Source organism: Bombus pyrosoma, linkage group LG15 (genome assembly GCF_014825855.1).
Source record: "Bombus pyrosoma isolate SC7728 linkage group LG15, ASM1482585v1, whole genome shotgun sequence".
Classification (NCBI taxonomy): domain Eukaryota; kingdom Metazoa; phylum Arthropoda; class Insecta; order Hymenoptera; family Apidae; genus Bombus; species Bombus pyrosoma.
Window position 1 is genome coordinate 4,117,287 of NC_057784.1, and position 22,232 is coordinate 4,139,518.

The window sequence follows — 22,232 nt, forward strand, 5'->3', positions numbered from 1 at the left end:
CGCATAACCGTTTACACTCGTACTAATTCGCATATCGAGCATTCCAGCGTATTTACTTTCAGTAAGACGACCGTGATTTCTTGCGCATCTTTCTCGACGACACAAGAAGATAAACTTGTTAATGACGCTGTTTAGGAACGTTGGGTATACAGACTGCGTTTTTACGTTTCGATAGATTTATTTGGTATTTACAGAAGTTACAGTATCCTGGTGAACTAGTCGGACACGCGCAATGTAACAACGATCACAAGCGATTGGATCTGCCGAGCTAAAAGGTTCTTAGTCGATCTGAACCATCATACATACGCCTTCGAATTTCGCTATTTACAAGATTCGTGGTACGCACGATTCGAGTCTCGATTCTGAAATACGTTCGTCAATGGTCGCGTAATGAGTCGATATTGAGCGTCTATTTTTAGGAAACTCAGTTCTATTTCTCTCCGATATTGCTATTAATTCTTGGCTAATTTAAGACATCGTGACATATTGTTACCAAGTTTTGTTTCACCATACAACACGTACATCGATAGATCGCTTTAGGCATTGATTTTTTATAAATTCAAATCACAGTGTCTCATACCGAAATATGTATATATGTACCTTCAGAAAGATGTATCGTACATTCAGCTTCATTTTCACCTTCCCTTTAACAAGAAATTCGATAAGTTTTTGTTAGTCAACCGATGGAAAATTTGTGCTTTAAGAGGTTGAACTAAGATATAGTACCAGTTGTTGCGCATATACGTATATACGTGTTAGCGTAATTATTGCTACTAATTGTTGTTTAAATTAAGACATTTAGCGATATTGTAAGTAATTCTTGTTTAAATTAAGACATCGTGCGTTATTGCTATCTACCCTTGTTTAAATTAACATCGCACAACATTATCATTCGCTTAAGTCAAGTTATCGTGCGATGTTGCAACTAATTTCTGTATAAATTAAGACACTGTACGACCATGGACGAACGCTGCTTGACATTCAAACCGTGCGTTCCATTAACACCTACACGTTATACTTAAGCCACCTATACAATCGTATAACGTGTAAGCACGTAGTACGGGGTAATCTATGACTAGAGATTTTCTCGAGAGTCAATTCTCGATGCGTATGACTTTCCGTCTTCCGATAAAGTTGAGACTGTTGAGAGAGATTCAGCAGACGCAGCTGCCTACGCCGAGGCAGGCGTACGAAGTTTGCTCGATCTTCGAGCTGGTGGTGGTAGCGTCTAGCAAGGTTGGTTGGGGAAGCGTCGGAGCAGCCGGTAATTGCGTTCTCTGCACGCCATCGTACAAAATCGATGACGCTTCTCGTTCTCTGCTGATACCTTCTGTTTCCTGTGCGTACGGAATTCTCGCGAGTTCCTGGCTCCTCGATTCTGTCGGAGCATCGTGGGACGACAAGCGACCGTAGTTTAGGAAGGTCTCTGTGTAACTCGAGGGCGGATGGTGGTGACTTCCGTTGTACTCATGCGAGTAATGGGGATGGTATCTGTTCGATGGTGCCTTGAAACCCTCGTTGCCACCGAGGTACTGGTGCAGGTGATGCAAACTGGATGGCCCATACACTGTTGATCGCAAATCGAATTTTACAGATCGATCGTTGTTTGCAACTTTTATGGCTACAATGTGTTTGTTTAAATCCCAGTAGAGACCTTTTTTCTTTTTCATTAATCGCTAGACGACATTCTAAAAAGTTATCGCGTATAATAACATACATTGCTATTTCATGTAATGTCTTGTACAATCAGGAAACTGTGTATAGTATGATAGTGCGTCACGTTTCATCCGTAGGTGAATGGACTAAGAATTGTTTAATTAACTACTTAGTGTCTAGAGCTCGGTAATTGAATCAACGTAATGTGTGCATCAGTTCCAACGAATGTGATATGCCTTTTGGTATACTATCTTTTGAACGAACTGTGTTGTGCATCTACGTGTTGTTTGTTGCTTGCAAAAAGATGACCATATCATTGACAGATATAATTTAAAGCGTATATTAGACGGCGATCTGCTTGCAAACTGTTTGCGAATAGTAGCGTAACCTCGATATTAATTACGATGTATAGATATATATGAGCTACTGACCTGCCGCGGTATTCGAGTACATGGCAAGAACTGCATCACCGTAGCCACTGGTGGTATGTTTTGCTAAATCAGAAACGTCGTTCGTAGATGATATCTTGCTCGATATCGATTGACTTCGAACGCCGTTTTGCACTTCGCTGGGGAGACCAGCCGATCCTGCGGAGCCGTAGGCCATGTTGAAAAGCGCTTCCGGATCGCACACGAACTTATACACGTATCTCTCTCCAGCCACCTTTTGCATTATCCCTTTCTCGTAATAGTACCTCAATGATCTGCTTAATTTATCGTAATTCATTGCCGGTCGATTCTTTTGAACTCCCCACCTTCGAGCTACCTGAAGAAAATGAAATATATCACTTTGCCGTTTGATACTTAAGCGAGCCTTTGCGATTAGTCTGTTGATATTTTTACCTCAAAAAATTGATACGAAACTGAATGATGTAAAATTGTGCGGAATTCACACACAAAAAATACTAAAGAAGGAAAAAAGCGAACATCGAATACCGAGGAAAATACTCGAAAGAAAAATACACGTTACGTCTAATAGACAAATAAATCTAAATACACTTAGATTTCGTAAAAATATAAATTGAGGAGCATTAAATTTATAATAGCAATGCAATCTACCTCTTCCGGTTCGATTAGCTTGAATTCCATTCCACGACCAGTCCACGCGATGCAAGGTGCGTTCGCAGGATCGTCCAACAAGGTGACTAAAAACTGCCACAATTGAAGAGAACCTCTTCGTTGTTGTTGATAGCCAACAGACATTTCGCTCCAAGGTGACACTCCCGTCGCCGAAGATGGCCTCTTGCTAGTATACTCTGTGTTCCACGAGCTAGGAGATCCTTTCTTTTGATAACAATTACTCTGTCTCTCCCACGATGGGTTCCTGCCTTCTAATTGAACTCCCAGGTCGGTCCACGTGGGCGTCACGCTTCTCTTACCGTACACTTCCGAGCTCCAATTCTCTTGTCGCGGAAAGAAAGCTTCGCCAGGAGCTGGGATCGTCGATTGCCATTGAGAAGCTGCGGAGGAAGTGCTGGCTGGCCGATTAGGCGATGGCGAACCTCTGGTGTTTCTCGTTCCGCTTCCGTATTGCTGCTGTTGCTGGTAGACCATGCTGTTGCCTGCGTGAATTTGCATCATCGAGTTGAAGAGATTTTTAGGTTTCCGTATTCCAAAATTTCTCATTCTCGTTTTGGAAAACAAAAAACAAGGGTTTCGATGTTTTAGGAAAATGTTTAACATTCAACTTGTTAAGTTGAAGGAGAAATATATTACTATAATTTATATCGATAGATGTTCGTACGGAAATACATTAATTTATATGTTAACTGGTGGGGTTTTAAGGTATTCTAATGAAAATTTGAATTTTAATTTGTAGTTTATAACGATAAGGCTCAACCTAATCGAAGATTAGTGAAATTCTGCATCATGTGTACGTTTCTGTATGTGAGGTATTCCAGGATCCCACAGTAGCAATCGAGAGTTCATATGCTATCGCAACGAGTAATCGTATATACCGGTAACAATTTCTTCATGTTTTCATCTTCAATATGTCCTTTAACGTTAGAAAGATACATTTATTATATCGAGGATGAATGAAGAAACGGAACAATTTCTACTTTCGTTTCGTGAAAATTCGTTTCATACCACAGTCGAGGTTTCGTATGCATTTCGATCTTCGGACGTTTCGTTCGTCGGAACGATAGTTGATCGAAGCACGCTGACAATATCCAGCGTAAACATAGTGTACGGTGGAAGAAGAATGGATAAGGACGAAATGGACAAGAGAAGATTCTCGGTTGCACGAGAAAGAACGAAACGCAAGCAACGTATTAGCGATTGCACTCACGCGCGGTTGCCGGTGAAGTGCTCGTCACACAAATATCGGCAGGAAATTGGTTGATATTCAAAGCCCACGGGGTTGTCGGGATGGCGGAGCTCGCGGATAGCGGCACCGCCTGAAATACCGCGTAGAGCTCGCGCGATATGTATATTAATCGGGTGCTCTCCTCACAGGGAGCATCCACCACCACCGGCATCCCGCTGATGCCGTGGTCCCTCGAGCCGAAAAAGCTATTCTCGAACCATAATCCGGTTACGTTCCAAGTCGTGTACCGGGAATATTGAAAAATTGAGAACCCCCTTGCCGATACCGAGCCGGAACGCGACGCTGCCAGCCGTGATGCAGTCCATCTTTTTGCTCGTCGATTAAAAAACCTCTACCTTCGTTCGTTCGTGGAAAAAGAAACGTACTAACTTCGCAGGATGTGCAACGTATGTACATGGAATATTCTATTCGATAGGGCTTGCGGTTGGAAATCAAGGTATACACCGTGTACCCGATATTAATGGGAAATCTCAGTCATCGAGGTGAAATTAAGAGGAGGAAGGGCCGGGAAAGTTAATCGTGTCGGCAAGTTAGCTTTAGCTTCCTAGCTGGCAAACGTCGGTCGGATCACGATCTCGTGTAGACGAGACAGACAGGAATCGCGGGGAGGAGGGTTGAAAGCTACGGGCCAATCTGGCACTCTCTCTCTCCGAAGAGGGGCGAAAGGGGTTGACCTCAACGTGCAAGCGAGGGCAGAGGCTTTGCGGGTAGTTTTAGATTAAAATTAATCGCGAGCTGATGAAACCGGTGGCGATGTACCAAACAGGAAAAGGGTTGAAGCCGGGACTGGTCAGGGGCGGTGCGCAGAAGGGTTGCACGGAAAAGAGGACGGCCTCCACTCGTCCACTCTCAGACGAGGAGCTTCGGTTCTTTCCTCTCTTTCCCTTCTTCCCTCTCTCATTTACTCTCGCTATCTCTTGTTTCCCTTCCACTCTCTCGCTCATCCTCCCTCTTCTCTTCTCATTTTCTTCTCCATCTCTGTCTTTATCCTGCTATCTCTGTCTCCCTGAACCCCGAATTCCGGAGTAGAGGCTGGTTAATAATGCAAGGTCCATTTTCCACCCACCTGACGCGCTGAAATGACCTTCTTTGCTCTCTGCTCATTCACAGGAGGTAGATCCTGCATGGGATCGAATCGATTCGCAACGACTGTTTATTCATGCATATCGTTTACGTCTAACTCTAAGTTGTTGAATAGAGGAGTATAGAATACAGGAGGACCGGCTATAATCCTCGTGAGCCAGGTACCAGCATTAATTAGCGAAATGGTGACCAATCTGCCTCACCCATTAACAGGTTATTACTATTCCACCCGCTATATTGGTCGACGACTGGTCGATTTAGTGAACTAGGGAGACAGAAACGTTTAACATGCTCCCTTGACAGTCTGCATAAGCGATCATCGGTCGTTTCGTTGAAATTTTCAAAAAATTAGATTTCTTTTAAAGATTAAATTTAATTAAAATGGACAAGCGACGATTGTGAAACGAGTTTCGTCAATGGCAACTGATCATCTTATTATCAGATTTCCAAAGTACGTAATACTGTTTCAGGAATTAAATTCATTGAAGAAGAGGAGCACGCGTTTGCGTTCGTTTCACGAGTGAGAACGCACTGAAACTATACGTGTCAGGGTGTATCAATATCGATAGATATGGTCTTATTATTAACCTAAACTGCGTGTAAATAATTGAAACGGCTTAATGGGAGGGAGAATTACGCGAAGAGACGTAGTAGAAGCATAATTCCCGGGTGACTTGGAAGTAAATGGGTATACGCGCACGGTGTCGGCCAACGAATATAGCAGCGGAGTTCCTAAAGGATTCGTTTGGTGTACGTGCGTGAATAAAGGAAGACTAATCGGTCTGATTACAAAGCATGAGCTTGCAAACCCTTCGTCGGCTCTACCTTTTACGTTATACGTAGATTGCATAGCCTCGAACACTATTAAGCAATGCTCTATAAATCTAACGTGAAACTTCCCTTTGAAAGCTTCGAGAATTTTATCAAGCTGATCACTGAGCCTTGAAAAGTATTTTTCATTGAAAAATCTGCAATATCAACTGTATCCTGAATGCAAGAGAAAGCTTTCGCGACTTGCAATCTCCCTCGGGAGAGAATTCTATGCTCTTTCCTTCGTTTAGCAGCTTTCGCTGGATTCTACGAAGCGCTTCTCCGTAGCTTTCGAGTTGAAAGCATTCTTCAATTATTCACTTACGTATACTTAGTCACGCGTGAGCGAGTCCAGTGTACCAGCGACGAACTTCGTCAGGGATTATTAAGGAATTTCGCATTAAAACGTCTCTGAAAATTTATTAGTCGGCTTCCGTACGAATCGTTTGACCCAGAATGAAAATCGTTCCCTCTAGACTCTACACGAAATCAATCCGTCGTGATTCTCAAATTAAATATAACAACAAAGTATGACGAGGTACGATCGATATGATCATGCTAATGCAATTTCAAAATGATTCGCGTAACACAGATAATAGAATCGCGAAAGATGTCTACGTACAAGTGGTCGAGTACTTTTGCATTACGTCAAATAAATGAAATCATTGTTATACATACACGATCGTTTATATGTATATCGAGTGACAATTAATTTATTACTACACCGTATGGAAGAATACCTTTGTATTCGTGATAAGGCAAAACTTTTGGAATCTGCTTAAATCATTTGTGCGCTTATCATTTGTAATTTAAGGAAATAGTTCAAGCTGTTTATTAAAATAACGAATACAATGTGAGACAAAGGCGGTGATCGTAAGTTATTAACACGTTTGTCTGTAAAACGTTGGTAACTCTTGTTCGAACATTTCGCTATTTGATAGAAACTTACGGGCCTTTCGAACCTAATAGAATTTTCTTACGTCTTTCGATTTTTCTAAAAAACCAAGAAATATCGGAAGTTTTGAATGATCCTAATTGGATGAACAGAGATTGTAATGATAATGAAGAGGGAGATAAAATATAAGACGATGAATTTCGGGTCGCCAAGGCGCTCTAAAAACAGAGACCGGAAGAGCAACTCGAGCTAGAGCTCGATTAATGGATGGAACACGGAGTACTTCCCTCGTGCTCCAGTTATTTATGGGATCTATAGGGTAGTAAAGCGCCACGTGGATCTATTGTCAAGAGATTTGTCACGGTGCACGTTCGAAAAGAGGGTATCATCGGTTCGGAAATCTCGTTGTTCCAAACAGCTCCTGAGAGCGAGCTAAGAATATTATCTATCGAATTGTACGCGTCTATTGTACGTTCCATTTGTCCAACAAATCATAGATTTCTTACTATTTCGAGTGTCCTGAGCTGTTGACGTGGGGATACTCGTCACGGAAATCGGCTCTCCATATCCTCTGTCCGCTGGTTCTTCCTTCACCGCTACGTTCTTCGTGGCCTCGTTTGTCCTCGAGCTCATCTTAGTATTTCTATACACGAACAAATACAAACGACTCTAGATTTTCAGTTCATAAACAATTTACGCGTCAATTTCTTAATTTTTGTAAATAGAAATATTGCGAATATCTATGCGAGTACATATCTTCATAGATGATTCAAAAATAATTGTAGATAGATAGAGATAAGAAGAGAAATGTAATCCAAATGTAGAAAATTGTTTTATGCATTGAACATCATAGCGTATTTTGAGTATTTTATATAGATGCATTAAGCTAGGCCAGATATTAGAATATCTTCCGTATAAGAATAACATGTGTGTTTGGTGTAAATTGTTTACTTTCGTTACTTTTATTACGCATCTGTTCGCTTGCTTCGTACATTTTACATACAACGTGAAGTCTTAAACAATTAAAAATTTCTCAATTTCATGAGGAACGTGCAGCGAATAGATGTTTTAATATTTACGAATGGCAGTGTATCTTTGCGTACTACGTATACACGTTCCATGCATTTCCGTGCTTTCAGATCGCCCATAGATGCATAAGAAGCAGCAGATTATTTGAAATTTCCATTGCTGGATATATTTGCCCTCCTTACCCGAAGCAATTACTGCGATTCTCCGGATCGAGATCGAGGAACGTGCTACCTTGCGAATGTGCATGGTTCATTGGCGTTTGATACTGTGAGTAATTAGTATCATCGATTCTTCTGCAATTCGCTGATTCCTGCTTGACATTGGCGTCTGTAAAAACCAGTGTACCGTATACTGTAACATTTTAGCGATCGAACGGTGAACATTAGTCAAAAACGATCGATATCATCATTTCTTAAAGTCATCCTTTACGTTGCTTGTTGCTCTATCTTTAAACAAAACAAACAGTCAGCGTTATATAACGCGGTATAACGTGTTAAAGTTCTAGTTATACTTCGACAGTGAAAGTTAAATTACATGTTGAATTTTTATATACCTCGATCGGTATCAACGTTAAATTTCATCCTACGACATTGCAAGAATGTGAAACTGTACGTTAACCAGGAGCAGCAAGGGCGAATAGACATTTAGATGCAAAAAATGTCTTTGGGGAGGGATAGAGTCGCGGATGTACAGACGAACGGTCAATGATTTTAACGATCGAACGAGGATCGTTTCTTGGGACGAAGATCGGCAGGGCGAGGATATAAAGGCGCGTGTCGTTGCGGAAGCGAAGGCGCATCGTTGCAACGGCACGTGGGGATAGGTTCGCTTCCTAATGGGGCTGCCGACGATTTTACGCGGCCGGGGGTGCGCCCTCGATAAATCAAACAGGCTCTGGCCGTGGGAAGCATAAGTCAGAGGCCTCGGGCAATCATTGTATTTGCAAACATCGGAAGTTTACTCGCTGAGAGAACAGCCGCGCCGACCCTACGGTACGAAAAAATCGTACGGTTTCGCGTTGAACTTATGAACATCTCGTTTCGCGGCGCAAAATAATGTTTACACGACGAGAAATGATGTTGGATAACAGTCGGTTGCAATCGAAGAATATAAAGATGCAAAACGCACGAGAAGATGATTTTTGTCAATTTTCTCATATTTATGTCATTCGACAGCTGAAAGAAATTAGTGGTATTTTAATGTGGAATATTTGAAGAAGGAAAAATAGCACGACAGATTCGAAAGTATCTCTTGAAAATACAGAGACTCGCGAAAGTATCGCAATTCCTCCATTTCGAAGACTCGATTAACATAATCGTATTGATAATGTCTAGAACAAATTCGAGAATATACATAGGAGTTACAAGATGACACAAGAATATATTTAACCACAGGACCAAACGCAAAGATAGCTTTTACGTGCAACTGGTTGGCAACATATCGAATTTAAAAACTGCTCTACAAAAGAGTTTTTACGATCGTGTTTTTCACCTGTAATCTTCGATCGGATAACTACAAAACAATTGTATTTTTCAGCCTGATCTTTTTTCCATAAAGTAATCAACTCTCCATGTATGCCGGTTTATGACGATTATTCACTCTGTTCCGGACAAAGCTAAATCTATCGTTTAACGATAACAACGTGAACAACCTCATCTCATTTAACGATGAATATTGACCCAGAGAGAAAGAGAGAGAGAGAAAGAAACACGGGCAGTCTTTTTTCCAACTTTACACTGATATAACGGGCGTAACAACATCCGGTAAACAAAGCCTGGAATAAAAGTTTATTGGTAAATCTGAGCCCGCCCATCAGCCTGTGTACCTCGAACAGGGTTCCCTCTGATTGTTTGCATACGTATTACGCGTGCAAATGAACGAGCTGAATCTCGCGCGAGTCCAGCAACGGATAAAATTAACAGGTGAAGAGCAAATTTGATGTACGGCATCGTACGGGAGGCTACCAGGTTGCAATTGTGCAAATTACGGTGGAAATTGAACGAGTCGAGTTGCCAAGTGTATCGAGCACGATATAGAGAACGATATAACGATCGTGTGCAATACGAAATTTTCTTTATCGAGTTAACACACGAACGATAGGAGAACACGTGTATGCATGCAAGTATATAGACATTATCCGCCATTCCCTCTGGCCGTTTGCTCGCCGATTCGACGCGTCTCGAAATATTTGCCAGATTTTCCAACGCGTACACATACGGATAGAGCCTGGGAATTTTCTTAAGAATTTCGCGATAACCGAACGAATCGGATTATTCCGAGAAACTTAACGAAAATTTCCAAGTGATAGATTTCTATTAGAAATTTATGAAACTACAACTATGTGGCTTCGCGGTGGCTGTTCCAAAAGTTATTTTCCACCGCGAACTATTTAAGGTAGTTTCCACAGATGCCTAGGTTATTGAATTTTCTATCATTGGACCGCGGGATTTTTATGAAAAAAATGCATAGAATATTCAAAATAGTACGATATTACATGTTGTAGTAATTAATAAACGAAACGTGTGCCTATTTCAGTTCCATTCTTTTTTCGTTATGTTGGTAGAAATGTGAAATTGCTTAAAAATCCAAAGTACGCTTTTCGCGAATAAATTTCATAAAGGCCCAAAAACGCAACAAACTTCCGTGCAACCCAATAAGATGAAGAGGAAGCTGCTTTTTTTACGTACGATATTAAAACAGCTTTGATAAACGGCGCTGTTGTATAGAGAGACGCTAATCAGCTAGAGGTTGAAGAAAGGGGAGAAAAGAAGCCTTTAAGACTTAATATAAAGTGCTTCCTCGTGTAATGCGATATCGATAATCGACGGCAGTTTTCTGCTCACTCTATCTTGCTGCTTTAAAAACACTGGCCTCAGGCGATTTATCGGCTTTTTTTAATATCCTCGTCAATATTGCCCCTCCGAAAAAATTTCTTTGTCAACGAACGAAGATTGCGAGATCTTCGATATGATTTTCAAGATATTTTGTAATAATTAGACTGCGGATTTTTATGCACTTACCGTAACCAATTAAGCATTTATATATTTGGACATCTTCCTATAGAGACTTATACACGTATAGGTAAGAGCGAAACAAATGACGGCACAATCCTTCAACAAAATTTATAATAAAATATTATACGCTATTGGAAATTTATTTATTTACAGACTGGCTACATAGTCTCCGAGATACAGGTGAGATAAGGAAAACTCTTCCAAGCTTATATCGTGATTAATTCAAGCAAGAATCATTAATTGAAACTATTGGAAACATCGCGTTTCAAAAATTTTACTCTGTAAGAAGATGATAAGTATGATGCGTTACTTTTGATCATTCGTTTCTCATTGATTTATACATTTTATTGACATTCGCGTACCCTTCCTACAAATTGGTTAAAATATTCAGATTCTTAGCGAGGGCAGTATGGAAAATATATAAAATATGCAGATTAGGGTACTCGTTATAGTATTCAATGGGTGAAATTTCTGCTTATGTTGCATTTCTTCGGTTACATTCGCAAAAATTTGTCTCTGCATAAATATCCGCAGTCTAGTAATATTGTTTCGATACTGTATGATTATTTGCCATAAACGCGAGTCGCGAAATCGCAAGAGTCGGGAGATCGCAAATTTGTAGTTTCCTATTCGCGTAAATTGTATCGAGCTACTTTCTAAATTGACACTTGAATTGCATATGCGATACATTTCCGTGCAGCTTCCGTTTCGATCGAGATTGACTTCCTTCGTGTTACGCGGTTCGTCAAGCATTTGACACGATTGGAACATAGCACGTAATTAGGTGAATCTCGGGAAATCGCGAGTTGCCTCGGCTGATCGAAGATGTTAGAGGAATAAATTTCTGCCACACTAACTTGTCATCCGATGGAACTCTGGCACGTACTGCTCGCTGTCCTCCGTTTCGCAGCTGCTGCCTGTAACATAATAATTTGCAAATTTATCATTAAGAAACGATCGTTCGCGTGAGAAAATCGCAAGAACTGCAAATGAAATAGCGTTATTCGATACTAAATTGCTGCATAAATTCTGTCGGCCTGTTCGTTCGTACGGAACAGTTCCCCGAGTCAAACACTTAAACTGCACGTCGTTTCTTTGAAAAGTAATTTCCAAATTATCCGAGATACTTTCTCAGCAAATATTTATTATTCCATATTTATAGGAATTATCAGTTTTAAAATTCAAGAATTTCTAGGATGGAGCCGTTAATAGCTTATTTACAGATCTTACAGATTATTTTATTTACAGATTTTTAAAAATAATTTATGTATTAAAAAATTGACTGAGTCATTGGCAGATAATAAAATATAGCGTGAATGTATCTCTTGAACTATTTTTCCTCGAATAATATCGCGGAATCAATAAGAGATAATAATTAATACTCTGGCGGATAAAACTTGAATGCGAGCTAATATTAATAGGAGAGAAAGATCATCGTAAGATGTAAAATAATGGTTCGCTAGGATCGCCTGGTGGGTAGCTAGTCGTTCCACTGACAGTGGCAGAAGGTCCCCTCGTTATCGTGATTATTACACTGCACCATCGTGCATCACATTACAGTTTGTCAAAGTAATCAAAATTAATGTTCCGAATAGTCAGGCCACTGCGTGTAATCATCTTCGTGGAAGATTTACGAACTGTTCGATAAATGGATAGTTTCCCCGTTCATTTTGCAAGGAATAACGTTTATAAGAATTTTACCGTGGGTTTTTAGTTTGCAGAAACTCTGGCATGTTCCACTGAAAGGAAAGTAGAACGGAAGCCGAGCATTACAAAGCGGCTGTACTCGTCTTTGCTCTTATAATTCAATCAAGTTAATGGAACCTATTGTAACGATTTCACTGTGAATGAAACGATATAATAATTTTTATATTTTTAAGGCAATGCTGGATAATATTGATTGATTTAATGGTAAAATAAAAAATAAATCGCCCGAACAGGGACTCGAACCCTGGACCCTCAGATTAAAAGTCTGATGCTCTACCGACTGAGCTATCCAGGCAGTTGATACTTCAACCCTTAATAATTTTAGAAAACATTATTTATTTATAGTAGGATTTTTCGTTTTTTATATTTCTGATAGAAGTTATTTATAACAAAACTTACCATCTTGAAGCCATGGCTCTTGTCTGTATTCCTGTGTGGGGTATATTTCATTCTCTGAAATCAAGTTTTACATTGATTTTTTAAGTGACTGTTTTTTCAAAACGTAACTGTATTATTGCAAATTCTTCGTTTTCTAAGAGCAACGAAATTTCGATTTTATAAATTAATATTTTACTTGAATAAATAGAATATTTAAAATATTCTACTAATTTCTTATCTACAGCGTTACAAAGATAGCCTACGTTTACATAGGTCAATCGATAAGAAATTACGAAAAGAATGCTATATTGTTATTCTATACTGACAGAGATACCACAAGATCTAAACATTATCTTTCTTATTTCAGACATTTACTTTACGAGTCAAGCAAGAAATTACTTGGTGGTATAATGATTTATGGTTACTCGGGGATAATTATCCCAGCCTGAAATTAATGCCTCACATATTCTACCGTATTACTTCGTCAAATCCAATGAACGTCCATTATCGTCAAAAATAGTACGAGCATTTTAGATGATAATTATTCGAACAATGTACAATGCTCAAAACATCGAAAGAATTGCTTCCCGTGTCACTTTTATTTTTATGCTCGGTACTTATATTTGTATTTTTTTTTATAATTCTGTAAAAGCATATTTTTGTTACAGTATGGTACGAACACCATATCCATTGAGCCTATAAAACTTCTTTATTTCTATTTATTTTTGACTCACAAGGAAAGGTCACGATTGATTCCGCACCTATTTGGATAGAACTTTACAGGGTTGAAGAACCGCCAAAAATAATAGATGCTTTCTTTCTAACTGCAGTGACACAGGTTCGAGGGGTGTGAAATTACCCGTCGAAATTCGACCCCTGAAGAGCTAACTCAGAAATCGTTACAGATAAAAGAAAATCTATGTTCCGGACCTCCACCGAGACTTTCACCCAAACCCTTGACCAGCCCTTCTTCGTCGGATGTAACCGAATTTGTTGCTGTGTTTTCTGAGATACATACATTATGCCTTTATTAAAGGTTTAAATTTTTGTATTGCTGCTAGTTGACGTCAGAAAGATGGATTGCTCCAGAGGATACTGGATAATATAAGAATTGCAAAATATAAAATTACCTTTTAGTCATCCTTCCGGAAGGATAATCAAACGAGTTAAGCGTATATTCTCTGGGGTGTAAAACGATTTCTGGATAATTATGTCATGATGAAACACGATGTCTGAGCTGTAATAAGATTCGGCGAAAGAGCCATAAGACGGAACAAAGACTGAATGTTGGGGGATGAATCAGTAGCAAAAACAACCCCTTTCAATGCAGGCATGTACATAAGAATGCGGCAGAGATGTATGTTACGTGGGGTCTGTTTAATGGGCCTCTAGGATTCGCCACGGGTAGCCACTTGTCAGTAACCTTGTTTTGTTCATAGTCACAATCCCGTCTGACGAATCGAATTTACTTGGCTTCATAGCTCGGGGGTAATAACGCGTTTTGTCGCGAGTTGTAATACGTACGATGCAAAATTTGAGAAACCCATCGAGGAATGGTAGACTCGAGATTGGATACTCATAGACGAAAGATAATATCGTTAAGATATATTCTGCCACTTGGAAATTTTAAGACATCTATCTTTAATAAATCTTTGCTATTTTTGTCGTAGATTGTGAATTTTAAATTGTGATATATTATATATAGCATATTTTCTTTGTTATAAAAAATGTCCTTCTCTGTCTCCCTCTTTATTACGTTTGAGATAAGTTGAGTTACGACAAGGATAGCGTTTCGTAGATGACGTAAATTTTCATCCGTATCGATTGCCTTATTTAGATACAGACTATTGACGATACCGGCAAGTTAATTACGCATTCTCTTTCTTTTATTTGTTGATGTCGTTTTTCCATGTCCGTAAGAAGAAATAAAATAAATTTTACAAGTTTGCGTCGTATTTTAAGTCACTCTAATAGCTACGCTATCGTCAGCGGAATATTCCTGTCGCAATTCTGCCTCCATTTCTCGCGAGGAGAAGAACCGTTCGAGTCTCGAAAACGAGAGGAGAAAGCTAGAAGGTTCGTTCTTTCGTGTCGACGTTTCAATATATTTCTTCGCGACGAATCGTCGCCGAAAAGTGGATGGGGAGGCTGGGTAGGGCGTAACGTGATTACGATAGAGAAATTGCAGCATTATAGGCAGTGATTGAGTTAGGTGGAGGCGGACCATCCTGACTGGTGGTTCACACCACGGCATGCCAATGTTAGATATAAAGTGTCAATCACTGTGCCCAGACGCTGCTAGGGTGGTTACGAATCCTATGGGGGTACGACTGGCTTCAACTACCCCATGGGGCTCTTTGCGGCGATAACACGTTGCTTATTGAATTCGTCCTGAGGCTTCCCGTCGTGGTGTCACGTTTCTAGGTCAAGGCTGCAAGTAAAACTGCCGACACCGGAGGGATTAATTGACCGATGGTCCAAATTTCACTCGTCCTCCTCATTAGGTCATCGAGCAAATTGATACGACTCTGTAGTCATGCGTTTCTATTAATTTCAAATCTTAATTAACATTTTCGCGATCACTTAGAAATTTGCAGAAGCGTACACGAAACCGTGTGTAATTATTATGTAACGGTGTAGATATTCATGTTATCGCACGACGAAGTAATTTTCTGTATTTGTTAAGAGAACCTTATGGCCACGGCTTTTTTCTTTGATAAATAGACTGGAGATTTTTTCCATATATTTATACGAAATTTAAAGGTGCACAGAATACATATTATACAAAAAATACTATATATAAAGCATCCGAAATAGAGTGCCCGCTATAGTTTCTAATACATAAAACAAATTTCTATCTAAATCGAAAGTATAAAAATGTAAATTTGTATAAAAATTCACACTCCAGTCGTAACTGTATTTTCCTCCAAAACGTTAAGTCGTGTGTAACACAGAACGAAGAACGTCGATTCATCACAATTCCTATGTTAATCGATCTGTATTGCCCTAACAAACAAAGTCTAGAAATCGTCAGCCCCTTGAAATACTTTCTACCGTCTCGTGCGGCCTTAAAACGTAATTGCACCGTAGAAAATAATATCATCCCTGATCCGACTATATAAAGATATTGACTCGACTGCCTGTCGGTGACAGGCTCTCTTCGGGGGGTGGTTCCCCCTTCGCCCCGTTGTACACAGTTCGCGAACATCCTGCACGTGTTTCGGGCCGCGCTACGCTTTCTTGCTTGCGTGGATCTCCTTCGTGTACAGTGTACGTGTACGTGTTTGCACGAAGACGCAGTCGAGACTCCATGTCAAGACGGAGGCCCGGTGTTCCCGAGCAACATCGTATCAAAGAGCTTCAAAATCGTCGAGCGGGGGATGGTGACCCGTACGGACCGCCCTCGACTTTCTCGTCTCTCGATTTCGTTCAGGAAAAGTCTCATTGAATAATTCGAAACTGATCGAAATATCGAACGACTTCCATTCGCTATAGCGTTTGATGTCTTCTCTATGTTTCATGCGTTTTGATATAGTAGGTGGAAACGATATATAGTAAGATAGTAAAATCGGTCAGTAGTAAAAGTTTACAAGTTTCGATAATCGAGACAAGATAAATAAGACAGATAGATAGAAGATAGATTCATTTGAACACATATTCATTACATTCGGTAAGTTTTATTTGGTATTTTGCGTTATAAGCCGTGTATGATGCGAATGAAATAACAGATTTGTAATAAAGTAACTAGGAAATGTAAAAGCAGTGAATTCGTATTAAATATCGTACTTGTGACCGACAAGTATAATGTTAACTCACATCTTCGTTTGCGGTATATCTAACGAAAGTCTTCTTAAAAGAGGAGGATGGTTTTCTATCTGATTTATACATAGAATATGAATTGACATCTTCTCGTTTCTAACTTTTAAAAAGTCGATATAGTTTCCCGCAGTCGTAGAAAATACGCACGGCTCTGGGTACGGTTAGATCAATTAGTTACCCTACTTAGTGGTTTACTTTACGACCTTGCTATATCGCTCCCACATGTTCTAAAATACATGTTCTACTTACCAGGGTGCAGCTTCTCCTCGGTACTTGGTTGTGTCACGGAGTAGTTACTGGGACAGTATCCTGTGGTAACTGTTTGAAGTGGTTCGTTCAGCCTGTTGAATTCTTCGTTTGGCTGGAAAGATAGATATCTGTGTTAAAATAGCGCTTTGTAGTAGCGAACGTTCGTTTCTATACGAAGTAGTAATAATCGGGTATTTCTCCTGTGATCCTTAAATATTCTCTTCGTTCAATTCCCAGTAGCTATTACTTCATTCTTTGTTAAACCGTAAAACGAAGACAGCGATTTTTATGTACGTACGTACTTGGTTTCAATCGTAGTTTAATATTTCCACATTTTATCGTAGAAAGCCAGCGTTCTGCATTTTAATTTCATCATTTCAAATATCGTCGGGAGTGAAAAGTCTTTCTCGTTTGCGAGCGTTCTATCGGGCGAGGAAAAAAGACGAAGACAATCAACGCAGAACTGATGTAAAATTGCAAGAAGAAAGGAAAGAGAACGAAGCGATTTGGAGCAGAAAGGAATAGCGAGGAACGAGATTTTAAGTAAAGTAGTGTATAGCGGGCACAATGAGAAAGAGGAAGAGAGAGTGAGAACGTGCGAGAGAAGAGGCAAGGAGGACATCCGGTGAACGATTGGATGGTTTCCTCCTTGCGGAGCAATCTAGTGGTAAAGCCGGTTACCGGTTTTGGAAATTCCAATAACGCCGTGTCGCCGTCTGCTTTTCCTTTATAAAGTTTCACTGCGGTCTCTCAGCCGATCGCTTACACTTTAAAATCGAAAGACATCGTACTTGGTTTTAAGAAAACTTCAAACATGCTCAGTATCTCCTTCAATCTTTTTATTAACTTTGTTGCAGCCCTCGGATTTTTCTGTCTCAATCTTACTCTTATTTCAACAAATAAAGGGACTTTCAACGTCTGAAGATAACTTTTAATATAAGATTAAAATAGGAAATCATGTACATCGATTCTTTCATATTTTAATCAAATTTAGAAGATATAAAAAACTTGATTGAGTGGGAAATGATTTAAAGAACGTAATAGAGTTAACAGGATACCTTTTTAGTACCTTCCCGTTAGTTTTTGAAATATATCTAATCGCATAAATTCACGATAAAAATATATCGTTGATGATAAACGTAATAATAAAATAATCGGTTTATCGCTAAATTATCCATCATTTTTCTTTTATAGTTAATCCGACAGGATATTATCATTTATAGAGACGTAATCAACTTCCTCTTTCACAGTTTCATAGGTTAGTCTTACGTTCATTGCCTCGTCCCTTGGATTTTCCTCTGATTGCAATTAATAGTCATTTATAATTAGTCGCCGTGATGGTTCAGCACTTGTAATCCACAAGCTGTGCCCTCTAATATAAATTTTAATTACATTCCCCGATATTACGTTCAATCTTTAATCCCGCCAACCCGATATCAAATGGTATTTAACGGCACGACAGCGTTAAATAAGGGATAAAGAATGTATCGTGCGGTTTTATGCGTAGCCCACCCTTCCTTATCAAATTTGACCAAATTTTCTTGTTCGAAAAGTTCGTAACATATTTGACGGTGAATTGTATTCTGCATTGAATTTGATTGTATCAGAAAAGGAATATTTACCAGAAATTTTTGACAAGTACGTGGATATGATGCAATTATTTGGACGCTAATTGGAATATTACTTAATAATTATTTAATTCGTGTTCTTATAAAATTTTTTCTGATATCTATTTGAAGAAGTCTACTTGATCCATAACATCAGAAGAAACAGGTCATATATTATTCCAAAAAATGTTACTTCTATTTTTCTTCATATAAAACCTACGTTTATTAATGATAATTAATAAAAAAAATTCTCCGCAACAAATGACATTCGATCCTAAAAAAATTGAATCCTTTTTATTTTATAATCTTTTCGAACAACCCAATATATTCGCATATTCTCGGTCTTCGTCCTATTTTGAGTCATAAAATTTCCCTATCTTGACAATATGCGCGTTTTACAGATCCTCCAATGCTACTTTAGCCGATCAGGGGTTAATCGAGTGCATTCACGATGCAATGACTCGTAAGGAAAACGCGCAAACACGGTCGCGTGTCGTTTAACTTTTTCCGTAGGTTCACCTTTCTTCATCATTCCTCCCCCTGACCTTTCCCATCGGGAACGCGTCTCCGTGTAAAAGACGCGCTTGTAAGTGGATCGTTTGGGGTACGTGTGTCATGTACGAACAAACGCACTCGTACGTTTGTATCTAGTGAAAACGAGATACCCATGAATCGTGGGGAACGCCCCATCGTTCCTGATGATGCTGCGAGGGGTCGTCACCCCAATTCCCTTCGTACACCACCCTCGTAATTGCGCACTTCGGTTCGGTTTATAATAAAGTCATCGAGCAGACAACACGTTCCAAACGGACTCCCCTTTCTATCAGCGGATCCTGTCGATTTCGTTCATCGATTTGTGTAAAAACCGAAAAGGCTCTTACGAGATTTGATACACCGGTTTGGGCGAGGATCGTTGGATTAAGGCGTGAAACTTTGATTTGATGAAGTACAGAGTGTATTCTTTGGACGTAGCAAGGATGAAAGTAAGATTTTCACTTCATTAAAGATCGTCCAATTTCAACAAAGAGTCGTCGTCCAATTTGATCAATTAGGAGAAGCGAAAGGCGTTGCCACTTTGACGAGAAAACCTCGCCCTTTTTTCTTTCCGTCGCTTTCTTCGACGAGGGTGCGAAGACAATGATGGTTTCGAAGGACAAAATACGAACAATACCGCGGATGACAGCGGGACTCGCAATTACAATGTGTCGCCGACGGAGTCTATCTACTAATTGCTCTCTCGCATTGACTTTCCGTTTTTCCTAAGAAGAAAACAATTCATCCATGTATCTTTGTACTTCTCAATGCAATCCACGAATATTATCCATAATATTATACAATCCCGTGGTTTATGGTTGTAATGTTAGGCTATGTTTACACTGAATGTGTATCCTGACGAACTATCGTTCTGGCGAATGAAACATCTGACATTTAGTTGCTCTAACATAATCGCCCGAATAACAGTTCGGCAGAATACGCATCCGTTGTAATCATAGCCTCATACAATCCTAGAATACTATCTTCGTATTCTTTGAAAGAACAAAAGTATCTTGTATCATCGTTAAACCGCGGATTTATAGGAAATTAGAAAATGCAAAATTACACAGAACACATATAATACGAAAAAGAAATATCCAAAGAGTAGTGCCGTCTATAATATTTGGTAGATAAACCAATTTTCTACAAAGATCCTACTTTTCAACTGATATTCTCAAAAATATGAATTTGCATCAGAATCCGCAATCTAATCATCATCGAAACGTCCCAGGTAAATTCACATGGTGGTAAACGCGCCCCGTTGAAGAAGAGGCTTTTAATCATGGGAAACTCGAGTGTCAGCATATGTTGCTGATACAGAGGAGTAAATTAACCGGCGGATCCGTGCAGCGGGGCTGGTGTGTGGGAATCGAGTGATTTTTAGAATCAACAAACATAAATCAAGTGTTTCCGCGAGCGAGTGTTTCACGTCGTCTCTCCCTTCGTTCTTACGAAGGGTGTCCGACGACCACCCACGGCTCACCGGTGTCATAGTCACGGTGGTAGCCCCATGCACGGGGGTATCCCGCACCGGAGAGACCAGGAGGGTTGAATGGTGGCGACAATTACGTGTTTAGGGGGCACAAAGGGGTGGCACCCGTGGGACGATCCATCGGAGCGTGGTGGCGCGTGCCAAGGCAATTCGACACTCGAGGATCATCGCGCGAGTACGATGCATTATGCGTTCATTGACTTTGACTATGCTCACTGTCCACGCTTATGACTCCATTGTATCGCCATGGGGAGAAAACCGGAAATGGGAATCACGTTGATCAAGTTGTTGTCTATCTGGTCGACTTTTTAACTTTTATGATGGACAAATGCTAACTGCATCTCGTAATTATTGGGTTGTTTATGGTGTTGTTTGAATATGTAATGACGGATACAACAGAGCGATGAAACGTTGATGGGCTTGAAGTATACTTCGGTAACAGAAGATTTTCACGTATAAAGTAGATTGTTAATAATTGCCATTATTCTTACACTTGGCAAGGAATGTATTGTTCCTTCTTAGACATAGAAGAGCAATTATTGCATTGTTTGATTGCAGTAGCACCTGCCTGTGTATATCTGCCAGTCAGACACGCGGGTCTTAGGATTACCAGTGTAATTATTGTATCGTATGATATAAATAGTATTCGTCCGTGTGGGTCAGATGCGCTCATATCTTAAAGTTATCAATGCGATTATTGCACTGCCTAATCGAAGTTGTATTTGCTTGTGTAGATTAAATACGCGTATTTATTATTATCTAATGAACGTTTCCAAATTCTTATGTATAGTAAAACTACGGAACAGTAAGGTAGTACCATTCTATATCTTTATCTTACCAGCCTAGCCAAATCTGTAGTCGCGGCTGGTACTTCTTGATCCTGATTCATACTTGTTACCCAACTCCTCTTCTGATTCCTTTTTGTTGAAGAAAAACGTTCGTCACCAGATTCCACGAAAATGACACGGGTAAAAGTATTGATAAACGAACAGATCACACGAACTGTCGCGTAATTTTAAAGTCACGTTGCTGCACCGTCAAGATCAAAGATAGGACTGAGACGAGTGATTTGATCTTGCTGAACAGTGAAAAGACAGGGTGTATGCATCGGGGGTTGTGTCTACGGTACGTCTACGCCCACAACGTGGTATAGAAATCAGCCCTGCGCGAGCTACTCTGACTAGGGGTTGCTTCCAACCCCTGCTTGGTAGGCGGAGCCTCGAAATCATTGGTAACCTTCTCTTATACCAGGAAGCTTTGTGCTTCGATAACACCTACGAGAACACCTCTCTTCGTTGAGATTCTTTGCTTTCGTAACTCCGTGATATTGCATGTTCTGAATGGCATTTCTGTGGGCACCGACTTTTACAAAAGGATTTGAATTTCTTTTTAATAAGTGAATTCTTGGTTGAAATTAAATTATCAAGTTTTCAGGTATTTCTGAAATGTATAATATATTAAAAGTTTCTATGAGAGGGACGATTTTGATGAGTGTTGAATTGAATATGTTAGAATGTTATGTGGGAAAGCAATGACAAATTTAATTTTTTCTGTTTTTACAATACTTTATTGCACTATTGCCAGAATTTGTACATGTTGTATGATAATTTAGGAATCCTTCTGAATATTTT

At 39.7% G+C, this 22,232-nt stretch overlaps 1 protein-coding gene and 1 non-coding gene across 2 annotated transcripts; both read right to left on the reverse strand.

Annotated features, from left to right (window-relative positions):
- Positions 1-158: 158 nt before the first annotated feature.
- Positions 159-21,569, reverse strand: LOC122575343 (ETS translocation variant 1). Its single transcript, XM_043744135.1, has 10 exons — positions 21,440-21,569; positions 16,969-17,080; positions 12,922-12,975; positions 11,673-11,732; positions 7,984-8,128; positions 7,279-7,415; positions 2,715-3,217; positions 2,088-2,421; positions 859-1,567; positions 159-644 (listed from the first exon to the last, which is right to left on the reverse strand). The coding sequence occupies exons 1-9, from the start codon at positions 21,488-21,490 to the stop codon at positions 1,155-1,157; spliced, it is 1,809 nt and encodes a 602-aa protein (XP_043600070.1). The 5' UTR covers positions 21,491-21,569; the 3' UTR covers positions 159-644; positions 859-1,154.
- On the reverse strand, positions 12,745-12,817 carry Trnak-uuu. Its single transcript has one exon. It is a non-coding gene; the product is annotated as a tRNA-Lys (tRNA).
- Positions 21,570-22,232: the final 663 nt, after the last annotated feature.